An 18,924-nucleotide genomic window follows, 5' to 3' on the forward strand; every position below is an offset into this window, starting at 1 on the left:
CTTTCCTGTTTAAGTTGTTCGCCGCCCTGAGTCCCTTTTAGGGAATAGGGCGGCATATAAATAAAATAAAACTAAAACTAAAAAAACTAACTAAACTAATTCACTGAACTATGGCAAGAAAGGTCATAAAATGGGGCAAAACTAACTAAATAACTGTCTTGTTTAGCAATGGAAATGTTGGGCTCAACGTGGTCCTAAGTCGAGGCCACCTATAATTTACCCGAGACTCACAAACCAATCTTCCCATTTAATGAACTTTATAAAAGCCTATAATTTATTCAAAATAAATAATGTATCAGAGGGAACCCAATTATTCTCAATCCCGATTAATATTTTTTCCCTTAGAGCAAATAAATAGTCAAACAGCATTTTGCCCCAGGAGTGAGTGACAAATGAAGATGTAAATTTTAAAAACGCGTAGATTAAAACATGACTGTGATACCCTTCATACCCATTTATTCACAGAAGACTTTGTCGTTGCAACCCACAGTGCTGGGGGAGGATCAGCGGATCGATCAAGTTCCATCTAAATGAGAAAGGAAAATCTGTATCTTAGAATGGAGCGCTTCTCAAGGGCATTTTCTTAGAATGCACCCAAAAACCCAATGCAGATTTAAGATTCCTTCAGAAGATAGAGAGGTCTGTGGTTTAGCTTTATGTTCTTTTCACAGGAAGTTCTTCCCCTTTAGGAACCACAAGGAAACAATGCACCAAGAGGGAAAGATTATTCAAGATGAACCTGACATGATGCCAACTTGAGTATATCCATGTAGTATTCTTGGCAAGGATATGGACATATTATTTTCTTCCTGTAGAACTTTTCTTCTTAGTCCAAAGAATTGGTGGGATTCAAAAAAAATTTACTACCAGTTCTGTGGACGTAGCTTGGCGGGTGTGGCATGGCTTGGTAGGTGTGACTTGGTGGGCATGGCAGGGGAAGAGTACAGTAAAATCAATTTCCTCGCCACTCCAGGGGAAGGTTATTGCAAAATCCCCATTCCCTCCCAATCAGCTGGGACTCGGGAGGCAGAGAATAGATGGGGGAGGGGCCAGTCAGAGGTGGTATTTACTGGTTCTCTGAACTACTCAAAATTTCCGCTACCGGTTCTCCAGAACTGGTCAGAACCTGCTGAATACCACTTCTGGTCTAAAGCAGGGGTGGGGAACTATGGCCCTTTTATGGCTTGTGGATTTTAACTCCCAGAGGAATTCTGGGAGTTGAAATCCACAAGTCATAAAGGAGCCATTCCTTACCTCTGGCCTAAAGCCATGGCATTCCCTGGACTCCTTTCATCCAATTACATTATGAAATCTGTCCTGTTATTTTACAATTTCTGCCAAATGCTACAAAAAGTGAGCTGTGACCTCTCTGCATCATGGAAGGTTCTCATCAACTTAGCCAACTACACAACCCATGGTACAGAAACCTGCTATTGTCCTTCCCTAGCAATTCTGCATAAAAAGGGTCAGCAGAATGTTAGGAAAGTTCACAGCATTGAACTATACTGAAAGAGATTTATATTTTATTCTCTCTCGGGTGAGACAGAAGACAGGGCTTTCATGGCAAATAGGGAAAGTTAACAGGCGACACATGATTTAAAGTATGAAAGGGAAAGCGATCACATGTCTGTATGGTAATCCAATTTAAATGTTTTGTGATTCGTTTCATTAATATTATTATGGAGCATATGATAAGAACATTACAGAAGAGAAATAAACATATATACTCAATGTATATAATTACAGATAAAACTTTTATCGAGGTACCACAGTGACCTCATAACTGGATGCCTGATTCAGTTATCCAGGAAATTGCCTCTGGAGTTGCTTCTGCAGAACCTCTAGGGCCGTGATGGAGAACCTCTGGTATGTGTGCCATGTTGCCTGGCACGTTCCTCTTCCGGGTTTTGAGAATGCATGCACCGATCAGCTGGCCTTTGTACATGCGGCAGCGCCAGAAACTAGAAGAGCTGGTCTTCTGTTTTCCGGCGTGCGCATGCGCGGCAGTAACCGGAAGACTTGCTAGCTGGTGTGCATATGTGTGCGGGAAATCGAAGACCAGCATTGCCACATATACAAAGGCCAGCTGATGGTTGCAGGCGCATTCCTGGTCATGGCCCAAATGAACGAAGTGCTCCCTTTTCGGCACAAAAAAGGTTTACCATCACTGTTCTAGGGAAAGGCAATCATTTCATTAAGTTAATACAGATATAAGATACAACAGTAAGAAGGGTAAATTATATTATGTATTTCTCCAACAATCATCGGGACAGTCAAAAGCATGCCAAAGAATGAAAAGATCATTTCTCCAATCTTAGAAAAATATTACCTTAAGAACTGGTGCCTTTTCTTCACAAATAAGCACACGGATATCAGGGTTCCGTAAATCTGTACAGTATATCTTTCTGTCTCTTCCACCCGAATAAACATGAGTGAAAGCTTCATTGACTTGAAGTGCCCATACGCCTTCGTCATGGACTCTGTACGTAGCTATACATCTCTGCTGACCAAGTGACCAGAGTCGGATAGTTCCATCAGAACTTCCAGAAAGACACTGTAAGAATGAGAGTTTTAAAAAAATGCTGCAATACCCAATTTTAAGCACAAAGCCACAGACAAAAGCAATATTTTGACCAATGGAATGCAATGGAGGTGCTTGGTGTTATTTCAACGGTTTCTCAACTTTGGTGAGTTTAAGAAGCGTGAACTTCAACACCCAGAATTCCTCAGCTAGTATGGCTTGTAGGGGAATTCTGGGAGTTGAAATCCACAAGTCTTAAAACTGCCAAGGCTGTGAAACATAAAACTAAATGATTAAAAGCTACATTTACTGTACTACTTTTGTCATTAAAATGAAATACTCATCCATAGTTTGACCCATTCATGTTTGACACTTGACTTAAAATGCCAGTCTTGTTCATTGGCTCTGTAAAAAAATACTCATAATGTATAGGTGTTAAATATGCAATTCAGTTCAGGATACTCAATAAGGATATAGTAGTGGATTTAAATGTAATTTTTGCTTAAGAAATTGGAACTATGTTACTGAAGTAGGTCTAATTGGATGGAGAAATATATTACAAGATGGAAGCCAAAGAACTGATGGAAGTATATTAAAAACATACCTGTGTACCATCTCTGTTCAGTAGCAAAGCTTTAACGTTGTCCGTGTGTCCCTTGAGTTTCATAAGTTTTGCACAGGTTCTTGGGTCCCATACCCTTAAAACCTATTAGAAACACAAAATTGGTACCACTTTTGTAACGGTATTAAATTTATATATCCGTACACTGCTTGAAATTAGGTTTGCAAAAACCATTCACATTAATATTAGTACTATAAGATGTTACTTATTTCAAAATCTTTAAGGCTTAGATCTTTTAGAAAAATAATATTTACTCTGGAGAGCAGTCAGGCTGTTTTTTTTTAAAGTAAATGCTTCTTTGTTATAGTTTTTATTTATCTACTCATCATCCTCACCCACCAAATCAGCCACGTATATGTCAGTATAACACCGCTTGGTTTGGTGGTGGGATGGAGAAAACAAGACCTTATGAACAACAAAAATTCTAGAATAAGCTTTGTTCCTAATATACACACACACACACACACACACCACACACACACAAACCTATATGTATATAAATAAAGGGCTGTGTGCGTGTATGTGTGTGTTCTCCATCATAATACTGGAACACTTTGAGCAATTTCAACCAAACTTGGTTCACAAATGGCCTACACTCTGGAAACAAATATTGTGGGAATAAGACACTCCTAAAATCCCTCGTGGTGTGTGTTTTGTTAAGATACAGCCTGTTAATGGTTTCTACTGTACTGCCATAAAATGGATTCTACTGTGCAGCCAGGTGGAGTTGTGATGGTAATGGCTTTACAGTACTCCACCAGGGGGCTCCCTCTGGTAAGAAGGAAAATTCAACATTAGAAATTACGTTTGGTCCGGACATTTTCCCCCTATAAATAAATACCCAGGCAATGCCGGGTTATCAGCTAGTTGAGTTATAAAACTGTACCAGGAGTTTCCTAACCAGCCAGGGAATTCTGGAAGTCCACTCATCTTTAAAAGTTGCTGAGGTTGGAAGACTCTTATGCTAAACTATGTATTGCAGTCTGTGAACATCTCAAACTTTTCTCTCTCTCTGCTCTACCTTTAAATTCTAAAAACTGAGCTGATGTCCGCAGCTTACAAAATACTGTTCTACTGTAAATTGTCTCTCCTCACAACACATTACACTGAAGACATGCAGACCAAAACAGCAACACTGGGAAATAGGATATCCTCTTTCAATTACAATGTATTTTGTTCCAAAGATGGACCAGATCAATAGTCTATTTGACGGAGTCAAATGCAATCCTTGCACAGCATGGTTATAGCAAGCCCAGGAAATTGCTTACATTTAAGTTTATTTAAGGAAAGTAGATGCCACTGCTCAAAAACTGTAAACTTGGAATCCAAGGTATTAAAATTATCTGCTCCTTTAATGGTTTTTCTTCCTGATAAGGCAGAAACTTAGTCATACGTATCTGAAGAGAACTCCCTATGGTTTGCCTCATTAGCACATTGCATTAGCTGCTGGTCAATATGGAAAGGGAACGTATACAAGGAAATCCAAAGGAAAAGCAGCAACTCAAAACTACAGGCAGTCCTCAACTTGCTATTTCAATTGAGCCGAAAATTTCTGTTGCTAAGTGAGATATTTTGTCCCATTTTACAACCTTTCTTGCCACAGTTGCTAAATGAATTACTACAATTGTTAAGTTAGTAAAATGGTTGTTAAGTGAACCTGACTTGTCAGAAGTCCACAAAAGATGATCACATGACCTCAGGACACTGTAATTGTCATAAGCACAAGTCAACTGGCAAGCATCTGAATTTGGAGAAGGCGGCACAGTGCTTAGAATGCAGTACTGCAGGTCTAACTCATTGCTCACTCCAGAAGTTCAATCCTGACGGGTTTCCAAGGTGGGTAAAATGAGGACCCAGATTGTTGGGGGCAATAGGCTGACTCTGTAAACCGCTTAGAGGGCCATAAAGCAGTCTGAAATGATATATATGACTAAGTGCTACTGCTAAGTGCTATTGCTATTTGGTTATGTGACCATGGGGATGCTGCAACAGTCACAAGTGCCAAAAATGGTCATAAACCATTTTTTCCAGTGTCTTTGTAAGTTCAAACAGTCGGTAAAGAGCAATAGCACTTAAGACTTATATACCACTTCACAGTGCTTTACAGCCTTCTCTAAGCATTTACAGAGTGAGCCTCCCCACCCACACACACACAATCTGAGTCCTCAATTTACCCACCTCAGAAGGATGTGAGGATGAGTCAACCTTGAGCCTGGTGAGATTCAACCTGCCAAATTGCAGTCAGCCGGCAGTCAGCAGAAGTAGCCTGCAGTACTGCACTCTAACCACTGTGCCACCAAGGTTTACTACTGTAAAATCGAGGATTATTGAATTAGAATGGGAGATCCTATACTACCTCTACACATGCAGATGGATATTTTTTTTCCCTTTTCTACTGCAGAATAGGGCGCCTGAATTTATTTCATAACTGTACACAAACTTTTTAAGTAATCCTTTCAGCAATTCATTTCATCCTGTGGGGATAAGCTGCCTAAATTGTGATTACCTTTTCAGTGGACCCGGACACAATTACTGTTCCCATCTGATTCATAGCAAGACTGTAGATTGAGTCTTTGTTCCCGCTAAGGGAGGAAGCTATTGGATAGAAAACACAATATTATTTAAGGGAAAGCACTCCAGGAAGTTGGAGGGAGCAAACAAAAAACAAAAACAAAAAGCAACTTGAAATAACAATTCTAATAGCAAAAAAATGAATACAGCAGTTTGCAACTATATACAAATGTTCAAACATTAAGGATTTTAAAAACTACCCACAGAAAGAACTCTTTAATAAAACTGTTCATTGTATTTCAATTGCGAGAGATGCTTTAAGATAGAAAAAATGAATTTTATGTCACAATGTGGTAGTGTTGAATTTATATAATTACTTGAATCTGCAAAATTCCAGTCTTATATCTTATCTTCAAAAAAAAAAGGAAAAAAAACAAACCCAGGAAACTACAGACCAAATACATCAATACATGGGAAGATATTGGAAAAAATAATCAAAATACAGATCTGTGAACATCTAAAAACAAATAAAGTTGTAAGTAGTAGCCAGCAAAAGTAAGTTAAAAATCAATCATGCCAAACCAATTTTATTTCATTCTTTGACAAAGTGACTAAATTAGTAGACCAGCAAAATTATGTGGACAGACTATATTAAGACTTCAACAAGGCATTCGACAAAAAAGACCACAATCTATTTCTTGGTAAACTAGAAAAGTGTGGGACAGCATCATCACCAGATGGATTTCTAAGTGGCTGACAAACCATACACAATGAGTAGTCCTTAATGGTATTATATTTACATGCAATTTTAGTCATCACATTACAAAAAAGATGTTGAGACTTTGGAAAAAGTGCAAAGAAGAGCAACTAAGATGATTAAAGGCCTGGAGACTAAAACATATGAAGAATGGCTGCAGGATTTGGGTTTGGTTCGTCTAGAGAAAAAAAAGAAATAGGGGGCACAAGACAGCAGTATTGTGACATTTGAGAGGCTACCACAAAGATGAGGGGGTCAGTTTATTTTCCAAATCACCAGACAGTAGGACAAGAAACAATGGATGGAAACTAATCAAGTAAAAAAGCAACCTGGGATTAAAGAGAAATCTCCTAACAGTGAGGACAATTAACCAGTGGAACAACTTGCCTTCAGAAGTTATGGGTGCTTCATTACTGGAGGTTTTTAAGAAGAGACTAGACAGTAACTTGTCTGAAATGGTATAGAGTCTCCTGCCTGAGCTGGAATGGATCACTTCCAAGGTCTTTTCCAGCTCTATTCTGAGTGACTGATTAAGATCCCTATCCAATAGTATATTGTACTGTCTTCAAAGAGAATGGCGAAATTTTTGAAGGAACAGCAGTTTTTTCCTAGAAACTCCAATAGATAACATTGCTATCACTCAAGATAAATGCAAGGGGAATATAACATATAAAGATGTTATTTCAAGATTGTATCAATTTTCAGAGATTCACTACAAAGGCCATCCTGATGTTTATTTTCTGAAGGACACATGGTCAATCCTTAAAGCCCCCTGCATTTTAGATTGAATTATTTGATCATCAAAGCACGTCTCCAAGCTTGCAACTTTAAGACTTGTGTACTTCAACTCCCAGAAATTCCCAGGCAGCATAAGAAAGTTGCTAAGTTTGGAATCCCCTATCTTACACAAACCAGCATGGGTTCATTTCTGGATACTTACTCGTGACAGTATTATTTGAGGCAGTCAGTGCAGTTAGTGTATTTACATCCCAGAGGAATATTTGTCTGTCCAACCCAGCAGATGCTACCAATTCTTTGTCTTTTGCATAAGCCAAAGCTTTCACATAATCCTAAAACAAACAGAGACATGTGGCAAATAGAACAAAATAACCAGAATACTGTTATGGCACCACAAGTACTGCTAACTGCATTTTTTGTATTTTACCTTGTGGGTTCTTAGGGTTGACATACAAAACCCTTTATGTGCGTTCCATACTTTGACAGTAGTATCTGATGAAGCCGAAATCACTGTAAAAATAAAATGAACTGTTTGTCTTGACGACAAGTAACAAGAGAAATCTGTTTACAATTGAAACACACAATCATTAGGACTGATAACTGTTCAGAAGCAAATGCCGGAGTTAATTAACAGGAGGATGACTTTGGAACTCTTTATCTCTGGAGAAATTCAGCAGCTGTTTGTTTTTGCTCAATCTTGCCAATATCAGGGAAACATTTCTATTGTTTCAGAAATTCCTAATTAAACAAGTATTTTATTTTCTGATGCTTTATGCTACTTGGCAACATTATTTTAATTTTTTTAAAGCTTTATTTTTCAGTTATTTTTCACATTAGTTGATAATGGCTTCCGCTGTTTATCTCTACATCACTATATAAATTGGAATTTTAAATGACAGCTCTATATTGAAGCAGAGCCTATGAACACAGAATGGAAAAATATGCAAATAACAGAGATAACCGACACACATTGTTCTATTTCATCATAAAATATTCAAAAAGTTACTTACAGGTTTTACCATTGCAGCAAAGTACAATATCATTCACCCAGTCTGTATGATGTTCCATTGATGCTATATAGGGATCTTGCTGGAATTAAAAACAATATTTTGAGTTCTGTGTCATAAGAATTCTCTCGAGGCTGTTATTATGACAAGAGGCAGCTTCATCTATATTTCAGAATTACCATGTTAGCAATCAGTGCATCAATTGCCAACAATTTTAGGATCTATTTATTTATTTCAGCTATATATTAAGCCAAGGTTTAGCTATAGGATTGCAATTATTTGAAGAACATTTATTTGAAGAACATGGTGTGGTATCTTTACTGTAAGTCAGTCCTAAGATTCACTGTCACATTTTCTAGCCCCACCCTCAGTGAATGGGCTGGCTAAGTGCAAAATATCAGAAGAGATGACCACATACCTTGTTTCCCTGAAACTAAGATCTGGTCTTATTTTCTTTTGGGCCCCAAAGTAAGCTCCGGGTCTTATTTTTGGGGAATGTCTTCCCCGCTTATCTTAGGGTCACCTCAGCCAGGATTCCCACACTCTGACACCTGTCACGCTATTGTCCAACTTCTTCTGCAGCCGCTTGCAGCCAGACACCGTGTGGCCTGTTGCACTGGCATGATGTGCTACATGGCGTCCAGCCACAAACAACCGCAGAACCAATCAGGCAGAGGTGCGACACGTGATGGGGTGTGGCTACGGCAGTCCTAAAGTAAGTAGGTGTGGGGCACATGGGGTAGAGCCGAGGTGGCGCAGTGGTTAAATGCAGCACTGCAGGCTACTTCAACTGACTGCAGTTCTGCAGTTCGGCTGTTCAAATCTCACCGGCTCAGGGTTGACTCAGCCTTCCATCCTTCCGAGGTGGGTGAAATGAGGACCCGGATTGTTGTTGGGGGCGATATGCTGACTCTGTAAACCGCTTAGAGAGGGCTGAAAGCCCTATGAAGCGGTATATAAGTCTAACTGCTATTGCTATTGCTAGCGCCACCTCCACCCCCAGCTGTTTTTTATGCATGTGGTTTTTATGCACCTCGTATAACCAGATAGTGGGAGGGGCTTAATTAGGGCCTATTTTTGGAGTAGGGCTTATATTAGGCCCAAGCATGAAAATCAGGTTAGGGCTTGTTTTTGGGATAGATCGTATTTCCATGTAAGAAGATTAATCATTGGGAGTCATGTTAGGAGCCAAATCTGGCTGAAAAGAAGAATAGAGACAATAATTTTGTTTCAGTGCAAATTAGGTTGGCCTTACTGAATGGGTTCAGGCTAAGATATGATTAAATCATGGTTACTTCAAATCCCAGATTAAAATTTGCCACTTTTTGTAGATCAGATATCTGAAAAATCTGAGTAGCTTTCAAATTAAGAAAAAATATTCAAACAGTAAGCAAAAATAATGGAAATGTGATGCTAGCAAATACAACCAAACCTATTCTTTAATGATATAAACTGTTTTTGCTAGATAATTTGACCATATGTCTAAAAGTGGAAACATATCTTCGTAAAGTACATTCCGTGCTTAGTTTACCTTGTGTTGGTTTACACTCCATATCCTGATGATTGAATCTCGACCTGCAGTAAAAAGTCTGTTCAACGCTGGATCCAGTTGTAGTGCATTTACCCCATTGCGATTATACTTCTCCACCTCATCTCTAATTACATAAGAGACCTAAAACATTTGATATAAATCCAACAGAAGCATTAAGAAACAATAAAGCAGAAACATCATTCTGTTCAAGCATGCTCAAAAATATCTCATTTTCATTTTAAAAAAATGAATTCCTAAACAACTGATGTCTCACATCAGGGATGAAAAAATGCAGCTTGAGGTGGCCAAATTTTAATTCACAAATTCAGGAATGGAGCATTCCAGATAATTTGGGAATATACTATTCCTTTTTGATTATGCTGAATTGTTTCAGCATAATCTAGCAGGGAAACAAAGCAACAAAATTGAAATTTGGCCACCTGAAGCTGCATTGTTTCAAGTGTTCCAGATTGTTCCAATCACTGAAACTGCAGTTTTGTAATTTGGGCTTGTTTATTTATTTTTAAAAAAATCTAGATAAGCCAACAGAAACAATAATTAAGATGCACCATCCAGGTTATGCATTTTTAGATAAATGGACATGTTGATTTATTCTAAACAAAAAGGCCCATATTGTTTTATCAAACTCACATGACCTGCAAATACTTTAATTCATCATTCAACATTCATCTGTTTCTAACAAGACCTCTTAAGAGCTTTCCCTGCTCAGGTGCATTTTTCTGCTCTTAATGTCTCATTTCATTACAGTCCTATGATCTCTGAAGGAAAAAGAACCTACAACATAGAGGATCTGTTCCTAGATATTTATTTTATTTATTAAGAAAATTTATATAGCTGTCCAACTCATTCACAGTGACTCTGGGCGGCTAACAAGGAAGAAATCCCAAATAATGTCCCATACACCCTGGCGACAACAATCAAACAAACAGCGTGGTGGGCTCAATATTATGGGACTCTCCAAACCTATTGGCTAAATCATATCTTCAAAGCCTCATGAAGTGTCTAAGTAGGGGCCAATCTTATTTCTGCAAATTCTTCTCTTTTAATCCAAGTTTTCATGCTAATTCCCCATGCCCAATTTACAGACACAGTCCCCTTATGTAAGACAATATGGTCTTATTATTACAGAATGACAGCACTGAGTTCATTAATATCTGTAATAATCAAAAGAAATATGAGATATTTCACAATTTCACCCAATTTCCTAAATCTGAGACATGATACAGATGCAGCTATTTTGCTTTGTAAATATAATTATGAATATAACATATTGTATTCTTTTGTATGGCAAGAAGCTATTAATCCTATTTCTTCCCAGTATTCTGAGAACAAAATAGATTTTTGATGAGAAAAATAATCAGCAATATGAAATATTGTTGCTACTAAAGAGAGTTCTCAGAGTCACATGACCACTTTAGGGTTATTAGGAGTGTTTTAAATGCATTCTGCATTATCTACAGCTTGATGAGCAATGGATTCTGTCTTGCTATATTGTCAATACTCTTTTTCCTCCAGCAGGTGCAAAAAGGGGGCACATGCATAAATTCATGTTCCCTGCAGGGCGTTTACTATGATGAAATGCTGCCTGCATTTCCAAAAAGGAGCAGCTACATTCCACACGGCAAAGAGATAGTGAAATTTAGAAAGTTTGGTTGGGAGAAAAACAATTAAAACAGCTTCCTCCTTAGCAATTCTCAGAGAACATCTTTAATGATGCAAACTGTTTAATTTGAGAAGACTTTTACTCATAAAGGTAAAGTTTCCCCTCGCACATATGTACTAGTTGTTCTAGGGGGTGGTGCTCATCTCCGTTTCAAAGCTGAAGAGCCAGCACTGTCCAAAGACATCTCCGTGGTCATGTGGAGGGTATCACTAAATGCCGAAGGGGCACGGAACCCTGCTACCTTCCCACCAAACATGGTTCCTATTTTTCTACTTGCATTTTTTACATGCTTTCGAACTGCTAAGTTGGCAGCAGCTGGGACAAGTAACGGGAGCTCCCTCCGTTACGCAGTGCTAGGGACCTTTTTGATCGACAAGCTCAGCGTCTTAGCCACTGAGCCACCACGTCCTGATTTTTTTTTATTCATAGGAAGGGAATAATATACTGTTGGAAGAAAAATCCATCTGGTTCAGTTCCAAGCAGGGAGAAAGACGCTGGAAACAACATGGAAGTGATTGGAAGGAAAGGTTTATTGAACAGAACCACAAAGACAGTGTGCAGTTTTGGGTCAGCTGGTTTGGTTTTATGTGAGCTTTTATATAGTTTTTACAGCATTTTGTAATCTGGAAGCTTGCCTTGTGTGTTTTTACTATTTGATTGGTTTTACTTGTTTCACAAAGGCTTATGATGTGTCTTAATTATCACTTCCTTGGTCCTAATCCTGTCAGGCATGTGTAATTGATTTTACCTTGTTATCTATTGCCTCTAGCCTGCCTTTCTTAATGGATAGGTATTGTTTCCACATCCCATCACTTTGGAGCTGAAGTTTTTTTTTTTAATCATGAATGGGCTGACTCAACCTTTCTTAATAGGCACAAAGTATCTGCTGGGGGGTATTAAGAAAGTCTGCTTTCTGTCTTTCTGCATTTCTCTCTATAATATTCTGCCTTTTCAAAATATTTCCCAAAATATTACATTTTTCTGAGGGGGAGGGGGCTTGTCACAACACCATTTGTTTTTTTGTGTATCTTGGGGCTTGACAATTACACTTTCATTAAGCCTATCATCAACCATGCTGGAGTAACAGCTACCCCTTCTGCTCTTGTACAATGAGTGTAGCGGAAACTTTACAATACAATACATCAGTACTCAGCATTTGTTAATTACCTGGGTTGCTTTTTTGGAAGAGCATATAGTATTACAGGACAAAATGTCCAAATGCATTGGAAAATTTCTGATGGTTCCTTTCTGATGGCCATGAGAAAACTCTGGGCTTAACTAGAATGTTAGTTTAGATTACTTTCATTTTAAATTCACTAGCCATGTATTGTACAAATCTGAGTATTTTATTATTGTTACTGTAAGTAAGTTTTATTTACTAAGTACAGTAGGTAGCAAAGAACTCTAGAAGAAAAGATTCCTGTAACTCTTTGTTTTAATGTCTGTGGAGATTCTCAATTAGCCGGGTCAACGTTGTCTCAAAAGTATTTTTTTAAAGGCAACTGAACAAGTTTCCCCCCCCAACAGTCCAGTTGTCTTTGTTTAATCAGCCTCCACATGTAGAAAAAATTCCTCTCATTGAGAGGCAGCTTCAAAGAAAAGATAGAAAAGACACCCAAAAGTCTAGAGAAGTTTATTCTCTACTGTAAACTTTAAGGAAAATTTATAGGAAAATCATTTTCTACTTTAAATTTATTTTCATATGGGGTACAATTTGGAAATGAAAAGAAATTCTTCTTGCCTTTTCTCCTCCCTACTGTCCCCTCTGCAAAATCTAGTTGATGGCATTGGGAATCCTCCTTTTAAATGCTAGAAAATAGGACTGTGAACGCTTATATATTTATCTTGCATTGTCCTATCAAAATAAGTAAGGTTAAGAAGTGTTTGTCAGTCACATTCCTAAATTTAAATGGAGATGTGCTTCTACAGCAGATGTCTTAGTACAATATCAAAGAACTCTTACCTTCTTCCATTTCACTTTTTAGGCTAAAGTCCCTCCCAAATGCCTATTTCTACCCAAATACTAACCAGAGCATCCCCTGCTTAGCTCATCCACCTCCACAATTTGGCACACTTCAGAAACATAGGCCTTTGAATAATTTAAAAGAACTAGTATGTCAAAGAGTCCTCATGATGACAGAAAACTAATGGATATGTAAAAGAACTGGCATAACACGCTTTGTCCAAGGAACTAGTTTTAAGTAGTGAACCAAAGAAATTAGAAACTATGACGGCTCTCCCAAATAGGACATAACACAATGGCCCAGTTATTATTCATGCAATATATTTTCATCAAAAAATAAGACGCATTCATTTTGTCTTTTACTCAGACCAAATTTTTCTCAACATACAGGTGAAACTCGAAAAATTAGACTATCGTGCAAAAGTTCATTTATTTCAGTAATGCAACTTAAAAGATGAAACTAATATATGCGGTAAGACTCATTACAGGCAAAGCAAGATAGTTCAAGCCATGATTTGTCATAATTGTGATGATTTTGGCATACAACTCATGAAAACCCCAAATCCACCATCGCAGAAAAGTAGAATATTACATGCAATCAATAAAACAAGGATTGTGCATAGAACAATATTGGACCTCTGAAAAGTATAAGCATGCATATGTACTCAGTACTTGGTTTGGGCCTCTTTTGTAGCAATTACTGCCTCAATGCGGCATGGCATGGAAGCTACCAGCCTGTGGCACTGCTGAGGGGTTATGGAAGACCAAGATGCTTCAATAGCGACCTTCAGCTCTTCTGCATTGTTCGGTCTCATGTCTTTCACCTTTCTCTTGGCAATGCTCCATAGATTCTCTATGGGGTTCAGGTCAGACATGTTTGCTGGCCAATCAAGCACAGTAATCCCACAGTCATTGAACCAGTTTTTGTTGCTTTTGGCAGTGTGGGCAGCTGGAAAATGAAGTCAGCATCCCCATAAAGCTTGTCTGTGGAAGGAAGCATGAAGTGATCCAAAATCTCCTGGTAGACGGCTGTGTTGACCCTGGTCTTAATGAAGCACAGTGGTCCAAAATCCTGTTGCTCAGTGGTCCAAAGTCCTCTTTTCTGACGAGTGCAACTTTTGTCAAAAGCACCAAAAACTGGTTCAATGACCGTGGGATTACTGTGCTTGATTGGCCTCTCCATTCTTCCTCCATACTCTGGATCCTTGGTTTCCAAATGAGATGCAAAAGTTGCTCTCATCAGAAAAGAGAACTTTGGACCACTGAGCAACAGGACTTTGGACCACCGTGCTTCATTAAGACCAGGGTCAATGCAGCCGTCTACCAGGAGATTTTTGAGCACTTCATGCTTCCTTCCACAGACAAGCTTTATGGGGATGCTGACTTCATTTTCCAGCTGCCCACACTGCCAAAAGCACCAAAACCTGGTTCAATGACTGTGGGATTACTGTGCTTGATTGGCCAGCAAACTTGTCTGACTTGAACCTCATAGAGAATCTATGGGGCATTGCCAAGAGAAAAATGAGAGACATGAGACCGAACAATGCAGAAGAGCTGAAGGCTGCTATTGAAGCATCCTGGTCTTCCATAACACCTCAGCAGTGCCACAGGCTGATAGCTTCAATGCCATGCCGCATTGAGGCAGTAATTGCTGCAAAAGGGGCCCAAACCAAGTACTGAGTACATATGCAAGCTTATACTTTTCAGAGGTCCAATATTGTTCTATGTACAATCATTGTTTTATTGATTGCACGTAATATTCTAATTTTCTGAGATGTGGATTTGGGGTTTTCATGAGCTGTACACCATAATCATCACAATTATGACAAATCACGGCTTGAACTATCTTGCTGAACCAAAGAAATTAGAAACTATGACGGCACTCCCAAATAGGACATAACACAATGGCCGTTATTATTCCTGCAATATATTTTCATCAAAAAATAAGAGGCATTCATTTTGTCTTCTACTCAGACCAAGTTTTTCCTCAACATACAGGTGAAACTCGAAAAATTAGACTATCGTGCAAAAGTTCATTTATTTCAGTAATGCAACTTAAAAGGTGAAACTAATATATGCGGTAAGACTCATTACAGGCAAAGCAAGATAGTTCAAGCCATGATTTGTCATAATTGTGATGATTTTGGCATACAACTCATGAAAACCCCATGAGTCTTATCTCATGTATTAGTTTCATCTTTTAAGTTGCATTACTGAAATAAATGAACTTTTTCACGATATTCTAATTTTTCGAGTTTTACCTGTATTCTAAACTTCTTTACTAGGATGTTTGGGGAGAGGACTAAATCTTTTAAAAATAATGTCTGCAAACTTAGCCGTTTCCTGAAACATGCTGATACCTCCTGATAACTCCGATTCTTCATCAGGAACACCTTAATTTCCACAATGATCATTAAGTGAAACCTGAATGCCTAATCTGCCCTATCCAATGAAGTTATTCCGCTGATTAATAAAATATTTTTGGCAATATTTCTATTTGCATTCATTCACCTGATCTTCTAGGCAGTGACATAAATTGTAAAATATCAAAAAATTTAAACTCCAAAAATATGAGAATTACAATTATATGCACACCTGTGGAAACTCTAATCCAGTGCAAACTACTATTATATACCTGCAATCTGCTGGTTTTTAATATCCATTTGTTAGAAGATCAAGATAAACAATACTTATCCAAATGTACTCCACTTTTCAAGAAACAGTTATACAATTAGTCCTCAACTTACAACAGTTCATTCATTGACCTTCAAAGGCACTGAAAAAAGTGAGTTATGGGCTGTATTTCACACTTATGAACATTGCAGCGTCTTCATGGTCACCATGTTCATGTGAGATCAAAATCCAGATGCTTGACAAATAACTTATCTTTATGATGGTTGCAGTGTGCTGAGGTCATATGATCCCCTTTTGAGACCTTCTGACAAGCAAAGTCAATGGAGAAGCCAAATTCATTTTATAACCATGTTATTAACAACTGTCATGATTCACTTAACAACTGGCCACAAAGGTCATAAAATGGGGTCAAAATTCACTTAAGAAATGTTTCACTAAGAAACAGAAATTTTGGAGTTGTGATCGTAAGTTGAGGACTACCTGTATTCAAAACTGACATGAAAAGCACACTGATGCGGCAAAAGCAAAACTATATATTTTCACATAGAAAATGATTTTGAGAGAATAGGAAAAGGATGGAGAACTGGAAAAGGTGACAACTGGTACTTTTAAAGCTCTAGCACATAATCATTTAAAAGCATTGGGAATGGCTTAGGATAGTGGCTCCAGCAGGGAATGTCACTAATGGATGTAATAAAATGAGATCAAAGATAGAGAGAAGTCGATTCCAGGTTAAATATACTCAGTTTCAGATTTCAATAGGATTATTATTTTTTGGATATATTTTAGTGGAAGAAAGTTTATTCATTATAAAAAATAAAGTAATATATTGAATCTGCAAGAGTCCAGACTTTTTGTCTTCTGTAAGGTAGGTTCAATTCAAAACCAGAACACCAGTTCAAACCTTACCAAGTTTCAAGGTGAAATGGGGAGCCTCCCCCAGTCCTTATCCAAATAACTTTTTTTTCCTGGCCCACCCCAATTCTCATGTTATATTAGATCTGTGAAATTATTATTTGAAGAGGAGGGGGTCAACTTATTTTCCAAAGCACCTGAAGGCCAGACAAGGAGCAATGGATGGAAACTGATCAAGGAGAAATTCAAGCTAGAAATAAGGAGAAATTTTCTGACAGCAAGAACAATCAACCCATGGAACAGAAGTTGTCTTCAGGAGTTGTAGAAAATTCATCACTGGAAGCTTTCAATAAGAGACTGGACTGCCATCTGTCAGAAATAGCAATAGCACTTATATACCGCTTCATAGGGCTTTTACAGCCCTCTCTAAGTTGTTTTATAGAGTCAGCCTATTGCGCCCAACAATCTGGGTCCTCATTTTACCCACCTCAGAAGGATGGAAGGATGAGTCAACCATGAGCCGGTGAGTTTTTTGAACTGCCAACTGCAGCTAACAGTCAGCTGAAGTAGACTGCAGAACTGCACTCTAACCACTGTGCCACCTCGGTTCATAGTGTAGAGTCTCCTACTTGGGCCGGGACGGGTTGGACTAGATGACACAACAGCAGTGTTCCAGTATTTGAGGGGCTGCCCCAAAGAAGAGGGGGTCCACCCATTCTCCAAAGCACCAGAAGGCAGGAGTAGAAGCAACAGATGGAGATTTAATCAAGGAAAGAAGCAACCTGGAATTAAGGAGAAACTTCCTGACAGAACTGTCAGTGGAGCAGCTTTGTCACAAGAAGCTGTGGGTGCTCCATCACTGGAGGCTTCCAAAGGGAGACTGGACAACCATTTGTCCTGCAATGGCATAGGGATTCCTGCCTGAGCAGGGGGTTGGACTAGAAGACCTCCAAGGTCCCTTCCAACACTGTTATTTCTCTCTTCTAAGAATCCTTCCAACTCTGTTAATCTGTTCTGAAATTTTTAGCCGCCCAATTCCAACGGACTCTGGGCAGGCGAAGGACGACAGCCAATTCAGAGGTAGATAGGATTTTGGAGTTATTGTTGTGGTTGTTCTTTACAGCTTAGGTCGAGAGAGAGTGAGTGATGTGTCGGAGAGGGGGAGGGGAAGCCCCACGCTTCCTCTCACAGCCCGGCAACACGACACAGCGGCCTCCGAGCAACCCTTTCACCTCCTCCCCCAACGTGATACCCGACAGATTCTAGAGCTGGCAAGCCCCATAATCCCCGGCCGCGGTGCCGAGAGGCAATACGAGGTGAATCCCCACACAGGAGGGAGGCGAGAGGGAGAAAGCTGCCCGCCCACCCCGCCCCTAGCTCTGCCCGCCGAGCCACCACGCCGCTCGACCATTCGTGGCTTCGAGCAGCTTAGCTTGGCCACGACGGGCCTCCCGCGCCGCCCACGCCCTCCCTTCCCGGCCGGGCTCCCCTTTCGCCTCCTTCACCTGCACTTTCCGCCGCCCCGCTGTATTCTGTCGGTGATGAGCCGCCATCTTACATGTTGACACTCTGTCGTCATATCCGAGGGAAGATTTAAAAAAAAAACACGCCCGGAAGTCCCGCCTCTAGAGGCGGGAACGGCTGTTTCCCCTTCTTTTTAACTCAGGCACTGGGGCGGGTATGAGTAGAAAAACGGCCGTTACGTGCGAGGTGTGTTTTTTGCGCGGTTGCTGTAGCAGCGGTTATTGTGAAGCCGCGCTCGAGACTGCTTTTCATCTCGCGAGACCTGGAGGAGGCTGCAGCAAGAGGGCGCGGTTGCTTCAGGTCCACAGCACCCCGTCATCGCGATTGAGATAAGCTCCGCCTTGTGGCCGGGGCCCTCGGCTGGGTGACATCTCGGGCCTGATTTCCCGCCCTTTTGAAGCCTTTTTATGATTTTGGTTGTGTGAAGCTGTGGAGATTTTGTTTTAAATATCCAATAAATATTGTCCTCTTCCCAGCCCTCAGATTATGTAAGAATAATTTCAGGAAAATTAATAGTCAAAATATTTTTAAAAAATGTATTCTGAAATGAGGAAATAAGTGGTACTCATCAGCTGAA

The 18,924-nt window shown here is 39.4% G+C and overlaps 1 protein-coding gene across 1 annotated transcript in view; it reads right to left on the bottom strand.

Annotated features, from left to right (window-relative positions):
• The window catches only part of WDR48 (WD repeat domain 48), a 38,627-nt gene extending 20,054 nt beyond the window's left edge, over positions 1-18,573 (bottom strand). Inside the window, 9 exon segments of the mRNA XM_032237613.1 lie at positions 452-526; positions 2,330-2,554; positions 3,126-3,227; positions 5,650-5,738; positions 7,352-7,481; positions 7,577-7,659; positions 8,160-8,238; positions 9,688-9,828; positions 18,329-18,573. Of these exon segments, the coding sequence (XP_032093504.1) occupies positions 452-526; positions 2,330-2,554; positions 3,126-3,227; positions 5,650-5,738; positions 7,352-7,481; positions 7,577-7,659; positions 8,160-8,238; positions 9,688-9,828; positions 18,329-18,376 (972 nt within the window). The 5' untranslated portion in view covers positions 18,377-18,573.
• Between the last annotated feature and the right edge of the window lie 351 nt (positions 18,574-18,924).

This window comes from Thamnophis elegans, chromosome Z (genome assembly GCF_009769535.1).
Source record: "Thamnophis elegans isolate rThaEle1 chromosome Z, rThaEle1.pri, whole genome shotgun sequence".
NCBI lineage: Eukaryota > Metazoa > Chordata > Lepidosauria > Squamata > Colubridae > Thamnophis > Thamnophis elegans.